The sequence below is a fragment of the Grampus griseus genome, assembly GCF_964374135.1.
Source record: "Grampus griseus genome assembly, chromosome: 14".
Taxonomy (NCBI): domain Eukaryota; kingdom Metazoa; phylum Chordata; class Mammalia; order Artiodactyla; family Delphinidae; genus Grampus; species Grampus griseus.
Window position 1 is genome coordinate 26,665,448 of NC_139008.1, and position 20,869 is coordinate 26,686,316.

At 45.6% G+C, this 20,869-nt stretch overlaps 1 protein-coding gene across 1 annotated transcript in view; it reads right to left on the reverse strand.

The window, feature by feature from the left end:
• BMERB1 (bMERB domain containing 1) overlaps positions 1-20,869 on the reverse strand; it is a gene marked incomplete at both ends in the record, with an annotated part of 118,210 nt that overhangs the window by 32,252 nt on the left and 65,089 nt on the right. Inside the window, one exon of the mRNA XM_082669717.1 lies at positions 12,734-12,857. Coding sequence (XP_082525843.1) covers positions 12,734-12,857 — 124 coding nt within the window. The remainder of the gene's footprint in view (positions 1-12,733; positions 12,858-20,869) is intronic.

A 20,869-nucleotide genomic window follows, 5' to 3' on the forward strand; every position in this document is an offset into this window, starting at 1 on the left:
CTGCTTACACTGACTTTAATTTTAAAAATTAAAAAATCTTGAATATAAAACTTTTTACAGCACCATAAATGAAAAAACCAATATTTTCCCTTAAAAGACATGAAAATAATTTTTTTTTTTCTTTGGCCACGGCTTGTGGCTTGTAGGATCTTAGTTCCCCAACCAGGGATTGAATCCGTGCGCTGCGCAGTGAAAGAGCAGAGCCCTAACCACTGTACCGCCAGGGAATTCCTGAAAATAAATTCTTAATTAATGCTTTCCCAAATACTACCTAAAATCATTCCAGCGTGTACCCTACTTCAGGAAAAACTGGACCAAATGAATCTCAAAATGTCACACAGCCAAAATCTCAACCCAGGTCCCATCTCCAAATCCAGTGCTCTTTCTGCCACAATGCTGATCCCTCGACCACACCCTGGCACAGGTTAACTTTGTCAGGGGAGCAAGCAGAGGATGTTTCTCAAGATAACAGAGCGATGGCAGACAACAGATGGCCTGAGAGCTGACTCCTCCAAGCACTTAATGAAGCCCTGGGCAAGGGTCCCTGGATTTAATCACCAGAGTGCAGTGCAGACCTACTCTAAATTGTTCTAGGAGCAGGTGGAGTTTTCCTCCAGGACAGCTCCAGGCCAGTTATGGTTGGCCTAAGGGGCAGTGTTAGCACCTGGAGACAGTGGAACAGAAGCAGATAATCACCATCTTCAAGGTGGAAGGAAGGTGCAGAGTTCCCTGCCATGATCTGATATAGCTTACATTGAGCCAAAATGTCAGTTTATTCAGGCATTTTCTAAAGTGTTGCTTTCAAAGCGAAATGTACATCTCATTTGATATCTAGATAAATTTTGTCTTGTTTCAAACTCTAACTCCTTTCGTAGGCTGCAGAAAGACTTAGCTACAAGAGGTACTTAGCTACAAGAGGTACTTACAAGGGACGGGGCTCTATAGTAAGCGCTTTTCACGCATTATTTCATTTAATCCTCAATCCAACTCTATGAAGTGTGAACTGTTATTGCACCAGGTTTACAGAAAAAGGACCTGAGTGTTACAGTTCTTACAGTTACTTGCTGGTAGAGCGAGGAGTGAATTTCTGCACCGTCCAGTTCTAGAATCCACTTAAACCATTACTGTCCTCTAATCCCCAAATCCCTCTGCCGTTCAGTGAAGAAACTCAGAAATTCCACATCTTCCAACTCTCGGTTTGCTTGTTTGATTTCTTTAAAAAATAAAAATTAGGGACTTCCCTGGCGGTCCAGTGGTTAAGACTCCACACTCCTAACGCAGGTTCAATCCCTGGTCGGGGAACTAAGATTCCGCAAGCCGCAGGGTGTGGCCAAAAAAAGGCTAACACAATATTGTAAATTAACTATACGTCAATAAAATTTTTTTTTAATAAAAATTTAAAAAGAGACCACGTGTTGGTTTTTAGGGGTCAAAAACAGGTGGGCAATGGAATGAATTGAAAGCGAGCATTGCTGAGTGATTATAAATTCAGCTTCTGATTAGGAGCTTTTAGAAATGTAAATTTCTTGATAAACACAGCACCGCTTCCAATTAAAGCCTTAATCAATGAATTTCGACTATGGATGTGATCAGGAGGACAACAGATGACACTGAGATTCTCGTGCTCCACAGGAGACCACAAACATACACTTCATTCTGATTCCTATCATGATCTAAGCTACTGGAGAGAGACCTATTGCCTATTGCCGTGCCAAGGAGTCAGGCTAAGGTAGGATGTTATACCTTCTGTCTGAGGCCCATTTTCATCAAGTAAAAATTGTGGAAAGAAAGCAAGGTGAGTCATCTTCAAGCAGCTGACAGACATCCGGGTTCTTCTATTTCATCCAGGAAAGAGGTGAGGGGACATCTGTGCAGTGGTAGGTCAGGGGAGAATCACCCAAACTGCTTTTAAAACTCTCAATGGCCAGGCCACACCCTGGACCAATTAAGTCAGAATCTGGTAGTGAGACCCAGGAAGCAGCATCTTCTCTAAAGCTCTCCAGGTGATTCCATTGTGATTCCTTGACTCTGGGTGAGTCAAGGTTGAACCAGTGATTTGGGGGGAATTGCCAGCCAAGGGCAAGATGGACAAGTTTCACTAGCTCCAGCCACTGGTGGCTTCTGTAAAGGCTCTTGATGCGTATTTTGATGTGTATATTGATGTGTATCAGGGCTCAGAAAGGGAAGCAGAACCAGCGTGAGTTACAGGGCAAGGGATGCACTATAGGAATTAGACCTGTCACAATCGTGGGAGGAGCTGGGGAGGTGGAGGTCAGGGAAGGGGAGGTGAGGACCAAAGGAGACACCAGCCAGCCCACCTGAGAAGTCAGGCACGTGTAGCTGGCAAGGTGGGGCAGCAGGGGGGCCAAGTGGACGGGTCCATGCAAGGCTGTTGCCTTGTCTGCCCAGTATCTAGAAGACATGGGGCCACCGTTGATCAGGAAGACAAGACGGACCGGAAGCAGCAGAGAGTGAGGCTGAGCAGGAACTTCTGTACCTGGTTACCTCCATGGTCTAACCATGGTGGCCCTTAAAAGGTCAACACTGCTGCTTCCTTTCTGCCTCCCAGAATCTCCCACCTTTTACTTGGAACAATGTAGGGAAAGGGATTCTGGGAAGTAGAGTTCTCAGCGTAGCTAAGTTTTCAATAGAACGTTCCAGCACAGACTAGAAAGAATAGAAATAAAGATAGCTTAGTAAAGGTGTAAGAAATTGGGGAAATGCTAACACCTTAATAGCTGGTACCCAAATTCCCTTGGGGAGGAAATTTTGCTGCGAATCATAGCTTGACAAACACCTGGGGTCGTGTTCTCATGAACCCAAGCATCTTTTGGTGCCATGGCTTCTTGGAAGAAGGTGAAACAGCTCTGCAAGGACAGGGAGAGGAATTTGTCTTACTTGGAATGGAGGGAGCTGAGACAAAGGAGAAGAACAAGGAGGGTGGTGAGACTGGGCCAAGAAAAAGAACTGCCTTGCACAGGGTGGTGAAAAGGACCTTATCAGCCAGGAATGTCAAATGTGGATTTTGAAATTGTTTGCTGTGAAGAGCTCAGTGCAACCCCTTTCGTGATCCTTAGTTCTAAAACTCCTCCAACGGGAGTAGCATGGGGCTTTGTTTTGTTTTGTTGTTATGGAAAGTGGTGAAGCATCTGAGTTTCCTATCCACACCGATGGGGGTACAGGACCCAGGAAACCAAGCCTAGGGGCAGAGAGGAACCCGCTGGATATTCACAGACATCATCGCCATGGATTTTGGTTTTCTCCAGGCTGTGGCAACATGGGTGGGAGGTATTTCTCCAAGGGTCTGGAGAGTAGACACCCAGGGTATAAGAAGATGTGGCATCTTACTACAGTCCCATTTCAGCGGGGCAGCTTGAGGACTGGAATGGGAATGTCACGGCCAAGTTCATTTTCTGCTTTGGGGGGCCCCAGTCTCCCTTGTTTGCTGCTCTTAAGGCAGTTGTGCTGTCCTTCCCACTGAAGTATGGCTTTCTCTGCTCACCCCCAGTCTTTGGTTTGCAAATCTCCCATCACCTAACTGGCCCAGTCTCTCTGTATCCCAGGAGAGAGACTCTGATTGGCCCAAGCTAAGCCAATGTGGACCAGTGAGCTCTGGCCTGGAGGAGGGGGGCAGGGAGAGGCCGGAAACCCCCTCATGTGGGGCTGGTTCTCTAAGGAGGGGCAGTGGGCTGGGAGGCAGCCGCTGGCACTGCGTGAACACAGCAGAGCGGGGCTCTGGGGTCAGGCTGCAGAGCTAGAATCCCAACCCTGCTCAATCTTAGCTGGGTGATCTTGGGCAAGCCGCTTAACTTCTGCAAAACTCAGTCTCCTCGTTTGTAAAATGTGGCTCGTATTATTAAAACCTGCCTCATCAGGTTGCTATGAAGATGAAACCAGGTGATCTACATAAAAAGTCTAGCATTGTGCCTGGCACATGTATGTGCTCGAGAGTCGTTAGATAAATTACTAATAATGACAACACTGAGAATTGACCATAGATAGCACCTCAGCACCTGCTACCCTACCCCACCACCCACCTGAAGCTTCCATCTCTCACTCTGGAGACATCCAGATTTTGTCTCCTCCCCTGGACTCCATTAGGGCAAGTCCTCATCTGTATTACTTATTGCATGTGCTTGCTGAATGAAGGAAGAAATAAATAAATGCTTGGATATCTCCAGGTATGGAAACCCATTACCTCCCAAGGTCCCAACTTTTAGAGCTCCAAATATGTGGAAAGGCCTTTTTCATGCTGGGATGGTAACTGGATTCACTGCAGCATTTGTGGTTCTAGTTCCACAAAGAAGAAAACAACTCCTTCTTCCACATGACAGTCCTTCAGATGTTTCAAGACAAATTTCAGGTGCCCCCGAGTCACTTCGTCTCTGGTCTGTATGTACCTCCATGTCATGGAAGAGACCTTCACTCGCCCCTCCAATCTCCTCCCTTATCCTGTACCTCCTCTTCAAAATAAGTAACCTACTACTAAAAACCAAGAACATGGTTCCAATGTCTGCTCTTACCAAGCATCTGTTCATTTCCAAACTCAATTTCTTCCTGAAGGAAAGGAAAGTAACATTTAATGAGCACTTATATTGTGGCAGGCACTATGGGGGCGGGCACTTAATAAACATGATCACTTTTACTCCTCAAAACCACCCTGGGAAATATTGGCTGCATCCCATTCGACAGATGAGGCAGCTGAGTCCCGTAGAGGTTAAGGTATCTGTTCGAGATTGCACAGCCTACAAATGGCAGAGCTAGAATTCAAAGGTAGGTGTAATATAATCTGGAGAAAGTTATAGGCCTCTCTTTTCATCAGAAAGCAACTCTGTCAAAGACCAGGACATTTAGTAATGAAAAAAACAGGCTGCCCTTCCTTTGGTAGAACCCAAACCAGGAATGTCTTGGATTGACCTAATCTCATTTGAAACCTCTGAGGAGTTTAGAGGACAAAAGGACCAAGAGTGGGCCAGAATTCCAGGAGCAAAGATCTGTGTAACTGATCAATGACTAGCAGCCAATTAAACGAAGTCAAAGATGTAAATCCGGATACTGTCTTAATGAGTGGCTGTGCTGTGTAGACCCAAAACACGAAGGCAAATCTGTTAAGTTGTCTGTATTTTTCCCCCTCCCATTTCTCTTTGAGCAGCCTGTTCTGGAAATATCAAGAGAGGGCTGGTTCTTATTTGAAGAGAAATGAGGCCCAGCCAAGCATTATCTGATTCTGGGCTAAGTGCAGAGCAAAGAACTGAGTCCTCAATTGAGATCAAGTGATACGGACAAGCAACTCCCAACCCCAGCTGCCACTCAAATCAGCAGTTTCCCAGAGACAAGCAAAGAGAGGGGAAAACCCTTAATTATCAGGGCACTGTGCATGCATTACTGAGCATGCTCTCTCTCTGTCTCGTAAGATGCTTTTTTTTCCTTGGGAGATTTCAAAGAATGATGAAGACTCAGCATCAGATGGAGCAATGCAGGTTCTCCATATAGTGTATGTTGCCTTTCCCTCCGCTCGGCCTCACCACGGCCATCCCTGTCACCGTCACTGCCACACTGGGAGTCCAGCTCTGCGCTTAGCCCTTAAATGAATTGCCGTAGTCAGTTAACGTGATCGGCTGAATAATGTCCCTCCATATGCCCATCCTAATCCCTGGAACCTGTGAATATGTTACCCTATATGGCAAATGGGATTTTGCAGGTGTGATTCAAGTAAGGCTCTTGGGATGGGGAGATTATCTTGGGTTATACAGGTGGGCTGATGCCAGCAGAGATTGGACGATCCCACTCTGTGGTCTTTGAAGATGGAGGAAGGGACCACCAGCAGGGAACATGAGAAACAAGGCTCTAGAAGCTGGAAAGGCCTCGGAAAAGTATCCTCCCCTGTAGCCTCCAGAAGGAGCTTAGCACTGCCGACACTTTGATGGCAGCCCAGTGAACCCCATTTCAGACTTCTGGTCTCCAGAACGACAAGAGAATAAGTGTGTGGGTTTTTTTTGTTTGTTTGTTTTTTGGTTTTTGTTGGCCACGCCGCGCAGCTTGCAGGGTTTTAATTCCCCGACCAGGGATTGAACCCGGGCCCTTGGCTGTGAAAGTACAGAGCCCTAACTGCTGGACCACCAGGGAAGTCCCTGTATGTTAAGTCACCAACTTTGTCTAATTTGTTAAAGCAGCCACAGGAAACCCATACACTTCGTAAAGTGTCTACACTGCAAGCTGCTATGTCACACAACCACTCTGTAGGAATACTATGGACTGACCCACTTCAAATGAGTCAGGCACTAAAAAAAGAAGGGAAGTCAAGCTCTTGCTCATTTATTAGGTAAATAGTCACAGAGCACCTACTCACATTGGCCATGTGTTGGGTGCTAACGACATTGCTGAGAGTGAAAACAGCTCAGCCTGTGTCCTCATCAGGGCCAGCGTCGAGCAGAAGAGAGATGGGGAACACGTACTCAAACTGATGAACACAGATTTATAAACGGAGGAAAGGCTTCTCCTTAGAAGACCCAAAGGATCTTGGTTATGGTGATAGGATGGGACACAGCCTGGGAAGTGCTGGGAAGGCTTCCCCTCGGAAGTATCCCTGGATCTGAGCCCTGGGGGGAGGGGGAGAGTTAACCAGGTGGGAGGGGGGCATCCAGGTAGAGGGAACAGCCCCGACAAAAAGGCTCCCTTGGAGGGGGAGGGACTGAAAAGAGGCCCGTGGAAAGCAGGGATGGGGGCTGCAGGGGGACAATGGATGAAGATGAAAAGGTGGGAACAGACTGATATGAATGTTCTGGAATATGCCTCCTGTCATTCATGTGTGGGAGTTTCTTCTGTGATGACGGAAATGTTCTACAAAAATGTATGCTTTCCAGTGGGATAGCCATTAGCCATAACTGACTAAAGAGCACCTGTAATGTGGCTAGGACTACTGAAGGACTGCATTTTAGGTTTTATTTAATTTTAATTAACTTAAATTGAAATAGTCACATGGGGCTAGTGCATACCCAACTATACAGAGCAGCTCTAGGGTATACCCAGGAGAGAAACTGTTGGATAGAGATATATAGATATGTAGAGATAGACAGATAGATAGGTAGATAGATAGGTAGATAGATAGATATAAACTTCTTATAAGGATTCACAGGATTATAGAGGCTAAGTCCCACGATCTATAGTCTCCAAGCCCAAGACCCAAAAGGAGTTGATTTTTCAGTTCAAGTCCAAAGACAGGAAAAGATCGATGCCCCAGCTCATGCAGTCATGCAGGCAAAGTTCCCTCTTACTCAGCCTTTTTGTTCTATTCAGGTCTTCAACAGATTGGATGAGGTCCACCCACACTGGGGAGGGCAATCTGCTTTGTTCAGTCTATTGATTCAAATGTTAATCTATTCCAGAAACACCCTCACAGACACACCCAAAAAAATGTTTAAACAAATATCTGCGCACCCCATAGCTCAGTCAGATTGACACATAAAAGTAACCATCATAAGAGTCTAATACAGTGATCCCTTTCCCAGCTCACCAGGGCCCAGAGGAGATCCTTACAGCCAAGAGCATGAAATCCTTTATGGTAAGACAGCCAGAGCTCCCTGAGAGAAGAATTTCCTTTCCTGAAGCTTGTTCTGACTTCGAGAAGCAACTTGGAACAGCAGAAGCCCATCCACTGGGGGATATTTTTTCTCCATTTGATCAGCCCAGATCCCCAACCTCATCCCTATTTCCCCAAACACTTAGAAATTCAGGGGGGTCCTTCCATTCAGAGGTCTCACCTGGGACATTCCCCATCCTCTCTAGCCTCTCCATCCCTTTCCTCTTCCCTCGAGGTCTCCTTCCTCCCTTTCTTCCCCAACTCCTCAAATTCTCGTATATTTTGTCCAAGACAAATTGCTTTTTAGATCTTTTGCAATTAAAGACATTTCTTCCCACCTGATATGTACAGTGGCTCTGACAACGCTGACCTGCTCTTAGGAGATGGTATTTAAAACCCAGAGCGCATCCAAAGTGTCTCGAAACTGCCAAACGTGGCTGAGAAGTGTCAAGTTACATAAATGCACATGCTTCATTTCGCCCTTGGCTTGAAGCTTTTCCTAACAGGCTTCAGAATTATCAGCTCATTAAAGGGATAAAGAATGCAGGTGTATAAAATTTTTTTTAAATAACAACAACCATAATAAAGTCAGGGCCCCAGAATAGAGTTGGACTTGATGGGTGAGAGCCACTCCCCAGCTTCTCGGGGAGAGGGGTGTTTTCTCGGTCTTCTCTGGAGATAACGAAGCAGCCCTGTTCCTCTCTTCTCCCTCAAAGCACGTTATTAACAGTTAAAGGAGGGAAGGGAATTTTGATGTGCTTATTACCTAGGAAGAGCCACCCACTTTCACGTGTCCTCTCTTTCCATCCCTTGCGACAGCGCTGCCAGGGAAATATCAATGTCCCATTGTAAAACTGAGGCTGGAACAGGGCAAAAGATTTTCTTTTTTTAAAAATATTTATTTGGCTGCACTGGATCTCAGCTGCAGCATGTGGGATCTAGTTCCCTGACCAGGGATCGAGCCCAGGGCCCCTGCATTGGGAGCGTGGAGTTTTAACCGCTGGACTGCCAGGGAAGTCCCTTAAAGAAACTTTTTTTTTTTGGCCACACGGCACGACCTATGGAATTTTAGTTCCCTGACCAGGGATTGAACTGGGGCCCTCAGCAGTGAGACCCTGGAGTCCTAACCACTGGACCACCAGGGAATTCCCAACAGGGCAAAAGATTTGCTCCAGGGCCCAGAGTCGATAAGAAGTAGAACTGGGGTTCAAAACCAGTTGAGAGACCCTATAGCATCATGGCTGAGATCATGGACTCTGGACTCAGAATGCCAGGGTTATATCATCATCTGCTGTTTCACAGACCCTGGGCAACCTGGGGCAAGTCACTTGACCTCTCTGTGCATTGGTTTCCTCATCTATAAAATGGGGAGGGAGGATGTTGTATGTCTAGTTGCAGTAAAGATTAAATGATCAATGCATGTAAAACACTTCGAACACTGCCCAGCATAGCAAGTATTTGAAAAGTTTACAAGTCATGTACTCTCTACCACCACACCCTGAACCTCTGCCACGTTCTAGGGCATGACCGCTTCACCGCACTTGGTCCTTCTTAATAAAATGATGTTACTTGGGTCCAAGCCCAGAGTCTGGAAATATTGGAACTCAAGGACTGTGCTCCTGAAATCTGTCCTTCACAAGCCCATCTCCCCTGCCAGCTGCAGCTCTGACTCATTAATTACAAGCTGCTGCCGCCCAGAGCAAGCTGAGAGACAGAGCCCACTGTCCCTTTATGACAATCCTGCAAGCAGGTGTAAAATGAAGATAACCGCCCCCCACCTCCGAAAATACTTAATTATCTGAAACCCAGATAAACAGCAGGACCAGCCTTGTAGAGAAGGTGTGGAGGGCTGAGGCAGGCCAGCGGAGCTGCAGGAGGGGTTATGAAAAGCTAATGGTGTGAGTCAGTGCTGGAATTAAGGGTGAGAAAATGAGTCTGAGGTTGTTGACAGCCTCCACAGGCCAGGATGGCGAGAGGCATGGAGATGGGGCAGCAGCGGGAGGGACTGGGAGGTGGGTGGCACGGAGGATCGAGGATGGAACAAAGGAGGCTTCAAGTTTTACCTCCTGGACATTTGCCGCCAATTAAAGCGGTGTTTTCGTGATACTAAGGGGTTTATTGACTCATCCAAATGAAGCTTGTAAAACTGCCAGATTCAAGAGGGAGATCTCTAAACACCAGTTAGCGACTTGGAAACTAGGGGACAAGCGAAGGGAGGACATTGAGAGCAGATGCATTGGGTGTGCGCTGGAGACACATGCCCCCCAGGGTCACTCATAGCCCTTCTCTGAACCTGACCTTGTAAGCCTTAGGGATAGCAGGTATGCTGGAGGCGCTCCTGCTTCATCCTTCCATTAGCAAGCATTTTTCGTAGGTTACGTGATAATGTGTGCACAGGGCTTAGCCAAGGCCTAGATCTGTGCTAAGGGTTCTATAAATGTTGACTCTTGAGGTCCCTGAGAACCCTTAGAGGAATAAGGCTCTATGTCAAATTCCCAGCAGGTGAACTTGAAAACCTTGACTAAGTTGGAGCTCATCATTTTAGGCTTCAAATAAATCACTTCTCTCCAGAGAAAGGGTATGAAAAAGTCCAAAGCCTGACTCAATAGAATGACTTCTGTTTCCACTCGACTCAATTCAAGATGGCGTGGAACAAGACCAAACCCAACGTGGGACTGTGGGATTGTGGGCATCCAACCGGGAGTTTGTCCTCGCATTCTAGAAGAGCAAAAGGCAAAGAGAAAAGGCATCCTTCTGCTGGGAATAAATAACAGGCTAACTTAGGGTTCAGGGCTCTGCCTCTGAGGCAGACACCTCAGGTTCAAGTCCCAATTCCACCCATACTATCTGTTGACCCTGAAAATGTTATTTCACTTCTCTAACTTCAGTTTCCTTATCCATAAAATAGAAGGAATAGAACCACTCCTTCAGGGGTCTTATGAGGATTCAAAAAGCTAAAATAAGTGAGCAAATGCATATAACACACATAGCACGTGTGCATTATAACAGTGCCTGTGGTAAATAGCAGTTCTTTTGAAGCCTGTCATGTGCCCAGGGTCACAGACAAGGATGCAAGAGAGCCAGGATGACCCTGAACCCACTCTTATGAGTTCACGCTGAGGGGAAGGCAGAACAAGCAGAAGCTGTGAGTCCCAGGGGGAGGGCAAGAGAGAGGGGCCAGGAAAATGGAAACCCATGAAAGAATAATGCTGAACGTCGGGGGTGTTGGGACAGCAGCCTTTAAACCCATTCTCGAAAGAATCAACATCGCAGGAGACGGTAAAGTGAGAAGACACCCTCAGCCATGCAATATGATCTGACTCATACAGTCTGCACGGGAGCTGAGGGTATTAACTTGATTACTTCCCAGCAGGCGTGACAAAACCAATCTCACCCTGGTTATTACAGCTACAGTCATTGGGACTATTTCAGTCAAGGGCTGTCACATTCCCGTCACTCCGAGCTTCCCCACCTGAGCCTGTAAATGCTTAGTACGGTCTGAAATTCTATTTCCCTCTTACCCTATTCCAACGGGTCTCGTGTGTGTGTGTGTGTGTGTGTGTGTGTGTGTGTGTGTGTGTGTGTGTGTGTGTGTGTGTGTGTGTGTGTGTGTGTGTGTGTGTGTGTGTGTGTGTGTGAAGGGAAACTATTGGGGTCAGGATGGAGTGTGAAAGAACAATTTTTGCACATTCAACAAATACTAATTGGCCTAATAAGTGCCGGGCAGTGTTCAAGATGCTGGGAAAATCCAACAGTGAAGATGAGACGTAGGATCCCTGCCCTCAGGAGCTTATACTCTTTAAGGCATTATCTTGGCAGATATATTCAGAGCTTCCCTCCTTCCTTCATTCCTTCCCTCCCTCCCTCTTTCCATCCTTCCTTCACTTATTCACTCACTTAATAAAAACTCTGGAGTCAGACTGCATCCTACCTTGGCTACTTATTAGCTAATGCAACCTTGGGTAAATTTCTTAACCTCCAATTCCCTCTTCTCTAAAATGGAGGCAAGAATAGGACCCACCTGCACCATCAGCCCTACAGGGAGGTGAGGGCCTGGCTCTGAGAAAGAGCCAGGAAACTGAATTCAACAATGGTCCACACACAGCCTGTTAGCCCGGGAGGCTACAGATCGTCATCTGATGAGGTGTTTATCCAGGTCTGAATGGGCTATGATCTCTACCCTGGCCATCCTGGAGTCCATCATGCGTCTCTGAGATTGACAAGGTGGTGTACCTCCAGGCAAGGCTACATACTCTAAAGGCAGGGCCTGGGGGGAGCCCTCATTATCATCCACCTCTGTCTGCAGGCTGCTAGCAAGACTTCCGGGGGCCAAGAAGCCAGCCCCTCCCCTGAAGTATGTCACTGACCCCCAAAATATGTCCTGACTGCACTGACATCCTTCTGTATGTTTTAGATAATTTGATTTATTCAAGTGTCTACTGTTGACATTTGTCTCTAAGCAGTCGGACTCATGGGCAACATGGGGAAATTTAGTGACGTCACAAGTCAAGAGCTTAGTGCAGTGCCTGGCCCAGGGCTAGAGCTTACGTGTTAGCTAATCTTGTCACTGAGCACTTGCTGTGCATGTGCCAGGTGCAGGGATAATATGTACATACACACACACCATGCAAAGGTCAGTAAATGCGCAGTGAGTGACAGCCATCGTCACAAAAGCAACCTTGGCCCTCCTGAGCTCCCACAGGCTGAAGGGAGCTCTTCAGTACTTTAAAGAACTCACACTCTCTGTCTCCCTTCCTTTTAAAACATGGGGAGTGTATTGTAAACACTAGTGATATGTTTTTAATGTTAGAAACAATGTGTAAGAAGCTTAATTATAGTTTTGGAACAAAATATAAGTTCTGTGCTCTTTGAGAATACAAAAAATAAAAATTGGAAGCATAAAAATAGAAAAAAGACAGGAAAGCAAGACTCAGGCACTAATTTAATCATCTTGTATAGGGCCATATATTGACTAATGGTTATATACTAAGAAATAGAGGCATAGATACCCACGTCTCTAGGTGGTTGTGAGAATGTATGTAATACCTTCATCCCGGTGCCTGGCACACAGCAATAAACAGTAAATGTCAGGTTCTCTGGTGTCCTCCCCCTCCACACCCCTTCCTTTCCTCCGCCCCTTCCCCCAGCACTCACATAAACCTGAGCTCAGACTCCCGCCGGACCAAGACTTCCCGGAGACGCTGGATTTTCACCATCTCCAGCTCGATCTCCTCTGGCCTCATGGTTGTCTCTGCCATGGAGATGATGTCTAGCTGATCTGTGCAGGAGACACAAAACACAGGCATCAGGACCCCAAGGCTGCATGGGTTTTCAAGAATTCCCTCTGGACAGCCTCCTCTTTGCCCCAGCAACCTTCATACCCCAAGAAGGCACACAGATCTCTGCCAGTGCTGCAAGTGTGTATTTGTGAGCCAGCCCTTTGGAAACTGGAAAGCACGTTTCCATGGGAACCCTGTTACAAGGCAAGAGGAGGCTCAGGCGGGGTCACCAAAACTTGTTCAAGGTTATACATATGGCCTTGACAGCCCTGCCTGGGCCCGGCTTCTGAGCCTCTGGTCCCTTTGACCATGGCCTTTTCACCCTCTCCCAGTCGCCAAAGACCGACGCCAACTTTAGGCACAAAAAAGTTTGTAGTAATTATTTTAGCAATACCATTAATAATTATAGGAATACTAAGTAATGTAATAGTAATATGAAATAATACGGGTTTATTGTAGAAAATTCAGATAATACAGATAAGCAAAAGAGAACAAAGTAAAAAGTCACCTATAACCCCACTGCCCAGAGGGAACAACTAACCACATTTTGATGGACATTCTTCTGATCTTATATTTATAATTAGAGTTATATATATTGTCATATAAGTAAAACCATATATTAAAAAACTATATATATAACCATATATATATACCACATACATATAGCCATATATATTACCATATATATAGAAAGACACTATATATATGCCTATATATAAATATATCTGTATGTATGTATGTATATATACATGTATGTTAGTTCACTAGGGCTATCATAACAAAACAACAGAAGCTGAACAGCTTAAACTACAGACATTTATTTTCTCCCAGTTCTGGAGGCTGGAAGTCCCAGATCAAGGTCTGGCAGGGTCAGCTTCTGGTGAGAGCTCTATTCATGGCTTGTAGACAGCCACCTTCTCACTGTACTCACATGGACTCTTTGTGTTCATGCAGAGAGAGAGCTCTCTGGTGTGTCTTCTTATAAGGACACTAATCCTATGGGATCAGGGCCCCACACTTAATGACCTCATTTAATCTCAGTTATTTTCCCATCTCCAAATCAGCCACACTGGGGATTATGGCCCCAACATACGAATTCGTGGGGGACATAAACACTCAAACCATAATAGTACATATGCATGCGTATATATGTATATACATAATTCCTCATATATTGCCGCTAACATCTTGGTGTACATTCTTCTAGTGCACACATATGGTAATTTATGTGATTATATATATTATATAGGTAGTGTGCATATATAGGGTAATATATATGGTTTTATACATGTGTTTTATATATATAATGTTATATATAAACACATCTATACTTTTTTAAAGAGTGGAAAAACATACACAAAGATGTTAGTAGCTAGATGTTATATATCGGGCTTCCCTGGTGGCGCAGTGGTTAAGAATCAGCCTGCCAATGCAGGGGACATGGGTTCGAGCCCTGGTCTGGGAAGATCCCACATGCTGAGGAGCAACTAAGCCCGTGCACCACAACTACTGAGCCTGCGCTCTAGAGCCCGAGAGCCACAACTACTGAGCCTGCGTGCCACAACTACGGAAGCCCGCGCGCCTAGAGCCTGTGCTCCGCAACAAGAGAAGCCACCACAGTGAGAAGCTCGTGCACCGCAACGAAGAGTAGCCCCCGCTCGCCGCAACTAGAGAAAGCCTACGCACAGCAACAAAGACCCAACTCAGCCATAAATAAATAAAAAAATAAATAAGTAAATAAATAAGTAAAAAAAAAAAAAGGACCAAGTTAAATTTAAAAAAATAAAAAAGATGCTGTATATTTATACGTATGTTATACACACACATGTACCATCATGGAGGTCTGGTCTTTGTAATATAAAGTTAGGATCTCACCATTTTATTACCTGCTCTTTTCACTTAATGACATTTCACGAGCATTTCCACACGTCCTTGGATGTTCTTCCCCAGCAGCAGTGTGAAAGGCTGTGTGGTGTCTATTTGTGGCTGTATCATGAATCACTTCACCAAATCCCAGACACTTAGGTTGTTTGCTGTTTCCCCCACTAGAAGAAGCAGCCCTGCGATGAGCATTCTCAGAGATCAATCTCCGCGTGCCTCTAAGAGGTGCCTTTAGGTCACATTTCCAGAGTGAATGGCTGGGTTTGGAAGGATGCAGTAGTCTACTGCTCTTCATGGGTAGAGAAGGAGATGTAGGGAAGGAATGTTCTTGCTTTACTCCGAGGTCTACATCACATCACCTGCATCAGCTAACTCCTTCCACCCTGGGCTGTTGTGAGGATTGAATTAACCAAGGCATGTCACTCTTGATGAACGGTTACGATTACCTTTGTTATTACCCTACTGTGCCACGCCATCTCTTTTAATCCTCACCACAAGCCAGAAGGACGAGGATGTTCTCTTTCTTAGTAAATAAGGGAAATAGCTCAAAGCTGGCAAGGGAAGGGGCTGAGCCAAGGTCTGCCTCTAAAACACATGCTCTTTGCCCCGTCATTGCTGCCCCTTCCTCACACAGGCATTCTGAGTCTGATACCCCCCTATCCATTCACATCTTAGGGTTGAAGGTGGTGTCTTACTTTTCTGTGGGCGCCGCAACAAATCACCACAAACTGGGTGGCTTAGGACAGCAGGAATTCATTCTTTCACAGTTCTGGAGGCCAGAAGCAGGTCTGTGTTTTCTCCAAAGGCTCTAGGGGAGGCTCCCTCCTTGCCTCTTCCAGATCCTGGTGGCTCCTGGCAATCCTTGGCTTGTGGCAGCATCACTCCAACCTCTGCCTCTGTTTTCACATAGCCTTCTTCCCAGTGACTCTGTGTATCCTCCTCTGTCCTTTACTGTCTCATTGCACTTAGGGCCCACCCTAATTCAGTATGATCTCATTTCAATCTTTATCTTAATTCTCCCTGCAAAGACCTTATTTCCAAATAAGGTCACATTCCGAGGTTCTGGGTGGATACGACTTTTGGGAGGACACTATTTAATCCACTACAGTGATGAATGGTCACAAGCGTACAAGCTCCCTGACAGCCATGTCACTGTCTCCAAGAGATTTAGTCACTGTGCATGGAGCACAGCCGTGGCTGGAAGCAGCAAGAGTCCCTGGAAGCAGCTGGGGGTGGTGGGGATGAGTGGGATGCGGTGGGCGGGGGCAATGGGACGTGGTGAAAACCAGCTGGGGGTCAGAGTTAGAGATTCTTGGTCTGAGGCCAATCACCAGCTGCATGACCTTGAATGAGCCCTTTTACCTCTTAGCATCACATTCTTCCTTTGCAAAATGGGATTCAACAGCTATCATGTGCTACACTGTGCTGTAGGCTTTATATGTAACATCTCATTTAATCCCTATGTTATAGAAGATGTAGCTGAGGCTTAGAGAAGCAAAGTGACTTGGCCAACATCACAAAACCAGAATGTTGCAGAGGCAGAATTCAAATCTAGCCTCTCTCTCCCTCTCCCTCTCTCCCTCTCTCTCTCTCTCTCCCCTTAACTGCCTGCCTTAACCACATAATACAGCCTCAGGTGAGGGTTAAATGCATTTACGGATGTGAATGCGTGCAGTTAACCGCCCCGCAGATATAAGTATCCTCATTTCTCACACATCATGGTTTAGATGGGCAACCTGATTTCCGTGGGACACATGCTGAAAATGGCAACATACCCTGGGGCAAAGCGTGGGACAGAGAGAATTAATCACACCCCATGGATTGGCATTTTACCTCCATCCTTGGGGGAGGATGGAGGCGGTGGCACTGCCAGGCTCCAGGTGCTGAGATGAGTGTTTAGCTTTGACTTGGGGCAGAGGATGGAGCTGATACCTCTGTTGAAAAGTCTTGCTCATGGATGCTTTCCTTCCCCTGGAGAAAGGAGCAAAGCCTAGCCCTCAAATCAGATATGGAACACGTTAGAATTCTTTCTCTTAGTCACTGCTCTGTGCCAGGCACTGTGCTAGGCTCATTACAAGCCTTATCTCATTTAATCTTCACAACACCCCAGCTGAGGAGTTAGCCAGCTACAGCCATGGGCCAAAGCCAGCCCCCTCCCTGATTCTGTAGATAAAGTTTTATCGGAACATTGGCCACGCTCGTTCATTTATGTATTATTTATGGGTGCTTTTGAACTATGACAGCAGAATGAGTAGCTGTAACAGAGACTGGCCCACAAAACATCAAATATTTACTATCTGGCCCTTTACAGAAAAAGTTTGCCAACCCCTGCACCCCTACTCTAGATGGTAGATGCTATCATTTCCCCAGTTTAAAGGTTAAAAAAACAAAAAAAACAGGTTTAGCCAGTAATGATACTAGCTAACATTTATTGAGCATTTATCACATGCCAGGATCAAATCACCTTATTTAATTCCCCAAACAGTCCTGGGTGGTAAATACTGTTAGCATCCATTTCACAGATGAGCAGATTGAGGCTCAGGAAAAGGAGTAAGTGATGGGGCCAAGATTTAAAACCAGCTCTGTCCTACTCCAAAGCCCTTGTTGTCATCAGTTCTATTCATTTAAGAACTACCTCCCCACTTAAGAAGTACCATCATCACCTTAGCAATAGAGAAAACTGAGTCTATTTTATTGCACTAGGTACATAGAGAGTAGCTGTTTTTAAGAGTTTGCAGGTGCGGTGATTATCTGGGGAGCTCTACCCCCAGGGATTAGGATACACCTGGGTTGAGGGGTGGGGGTCGTGTCCAAGGACCTTCATACAGGAGGTCTTCAGAGCAGACTCTGAGAAATGCTGGTACAGGATGTGAGTAAGTGAATATCATGCATGGTCGGTTTCTTTTCAGTCTGAACTTGTGTAATAGAACTAGCATGATGGAAACCTTGACAACATTCTCCAGCTAAAAAGCAGACATCCAACAGCTGCCAATGAAGGTGTCCAAGAGGAGGACAAATCCTGGAAGGAGACAGACAAGCGTTTCAGGCCGACTAGAGAAGACAGTTGTAACAAGGCTCTAAGAGAGAGCAAAGCATGGCTGTGTAGAGAGAACGAAGCACGAAGGCACAGAAGTCCCCAGGGCTCCAACTGCCATTGCTGTCAGTCAGCTTCCAGCAGCTGAGTCACTTCTGGGGGATGAGGCAGCTAAATCCATCTTTTTATCCCCAAATGCCACACCAGGGAGATTCATGCCTCATGAGCACAGCAGCACCAGCAAACAAGAGCTGAGCACCGGACATGACTGGGATGTGCCAGCAGGTTTAATCATTTATCTTGAAAATTTAAAGCTACCCGGGTACAGGGCAGAGGCGGTGGGGTTGGCAAATGAGGGCTGACAATCTCCTAGAAACTCGTAATTCAAATACGCGCGAGAAGGAAAATTTCTGGGGACCAAAGAGAAGTCTTCCCTGGTTCGTCTTTTCCAGCCATGGGTCACAGTAGGAAGTTAAGCCCAGGGTCCCCTGGACAATGCCCACTTTTGCTTCTGCTTCCTAATTTCATACACCCAGAGCTCTCTCATATTAAGCATTACTAGGAGTCCAGCACTAACTCATCATGCTCCTAAATACCTTGGCAGGTAGGTATACTCATTATCACCCTCTCTTTACAGGTTAATAAGATGAGGCTCAGAGAGAACATAAGTGATTGGCCAAAGTCACTCAACCAGTGAGTGGCACAGACCCAGGTCTGTCTGATTCCAAAGCCCAGGCTGCTACAGAATAGTGTTTCCAAAACCTCAATTACTATACAGAATTTACCACAATCATGTACTATCTGTTAGGGACTGAATGCTTGTGGCTCCCCCACCCCCACCCCGCCTCCCAAAGTCATATGTAGAAATCCTAACTCTTAATGTGATAGTATTTGGAGGTGGAACATTTGAGAGGTAATTAGGGTTAGCTGAGGTCATGAGGGTGGGGCTCCATAATGGGATTAGTGCCATTATAAGAAGAGACACCAGAGCTTGCTTCCTCTCTCTCTGCTCTGCACCATGTGAGGACACAAGAAGACAGCCGTCTACAAACCAGGAAGAGGGTCCTCATCAAACACCAGATCTGCCAGTGCCTTGATCTTGGACTTCCGAGCCTTCAGAACTGTGAGAAATAACTGTTATTTAAGCCACCCAGTCTATGGTATTTTGTTACAGCAGCATGAGCTAAACACTAACTATACCATCTCGATATTTCTTTATGTTGACTTTTTTTCACTCACATAAACTCCTTAAAGGACTTTTTTTCACTCACATAAACTCCTTAAAGGAAATTTCATTATCACATCCATAAATAATAGGTCACCATCACTTAGCATAATTAGAAAATAGCCATAACCATAAGTCCAATGGAAACAAAGTGGTGTTATCAAATTCTGGCTAAATATTGTAGCCTGCTCAAGGCTCAGATTGAAGGCCTAATTTTTCCTTCTTAACCAAGTAGATTAGCAAGTACTAAAAGTTAACAAGTACTGGAGAGGTGTTAAAGACAAACCACCAAACTGAGGCTTTCTTCTTTGGTAATCATAAAGATCGAAAATTGGGAAAAAGCGTAGGAGAGACTGTGGGCTCAGTTCCAGATCACTGCAATAAAGTAAGTATCTCAACAAAGCAAGTCACACAAATTTTTTGGTTTCCCAGGGCATATTAGAGTTAGGTTTGCACTTTAATGTAGTCTATTAAGTGTGCGATAGCATTATGTCTAAAAAAACACACAACAATATACGCACCTTAATTTAAAAACACTTGATTGCTAAAAAATGCTAACCATCATCAGAGCCTTCACTGAGTCATAATCTTTTTGCTGGTGGAGGGTTTGAAATGTGAGAATTACCAAAACGTGACACTGAGACGTGAAGTGAGCAAATGCTGTTGGAAAGGTGGCGTGATAGACTTGACACAGAGTTGCCATAAATCTTCAATTTGTAAAAAACACAATATCTGGGGACTTCCCTGGCCATCCAGTGGTTAAGACTCCACGCTCCCACTGCAGGGGGCGTGGGTTCAATCCCTGGTCGGGAACTAAGATCCCGCATGCCACGCAGTGCAGCCAAAAAACAAATAAACAAAAACACACAATATCTGGGAAGTGCAATAAAACGAGGTATGCCTGTAATTTTCGTGCAACCTAATTCAATGTGGTTTGATGCTAGAGCATCTGGGCATCTCCCACCTCCTGGGAAAGCTGTTGTAAAACTGAATTCCAGCCCTTTGGGTTGGGAGAGTCTTAGAGGTCCTTAAGGCAGCCTCATCTCTGTGTCTGACAGGATGTGGAATGACACAACAGGATTTGGTTCTGATGGTCCCTTGACAAGCAGCAGTGGGCCCAAACTCTTCAGTTCTCATTGGAAATCAAATGAGAACTGAGGGCTGAAGGAAAATTTGCAATCACATGTCAAGTTTTTCACCCAAAGATGAATCAGCCATTTCAAGTCATTATTTCATCCCAGCTTGTATGACAGAGGCAATTTAATGAAGGTGAACCTATTCATTTCAATCCTACAAACACTTATTAGGCATCCAGCATCCTTAGAACATCCTCAGAAGGACACATGAGAGAAGGGCCACAGTGGTTGTCCTTGGAGGATGTGGGAGACTGGGGGTCAATGTTGGAGGACAATCATCTTCCACCTAACACACCATTTTCTATTGTTTGAATTTTTAAATTAGCTTTTTATTTTGGAATAATTTTCGATTTATAGAAAAGTTGCAAAGCCAACGTCACAGAGAATTTCCATCTACGCTTCCCCTAGTGCCCACCACTGTTAACATCACTGAGACACTGACATTGGTGATTTACTGTTAGCCATGTTGTTTGAAATCTTACCATGGCCGGTGTTACCTATTCAAAACAGATTTAAAATAAAGAAAAATGTGCTGGGTACAGATGCTCTGGGAGCCATGTGAGCCCTCAGAGATGGCATGTGAAGGGGTCGGTTAAGGGCATGGACTTTCAGGTCTCAGAGCCACCTCTCAGGCTGACCACACGGTCCCATCAATTTTTGACTCTGGGCCTCAGTTGCTTCATCTGCAACGTGGGGACAATCATACACATCTTTTAGTGAATTTGCATAAGTGCC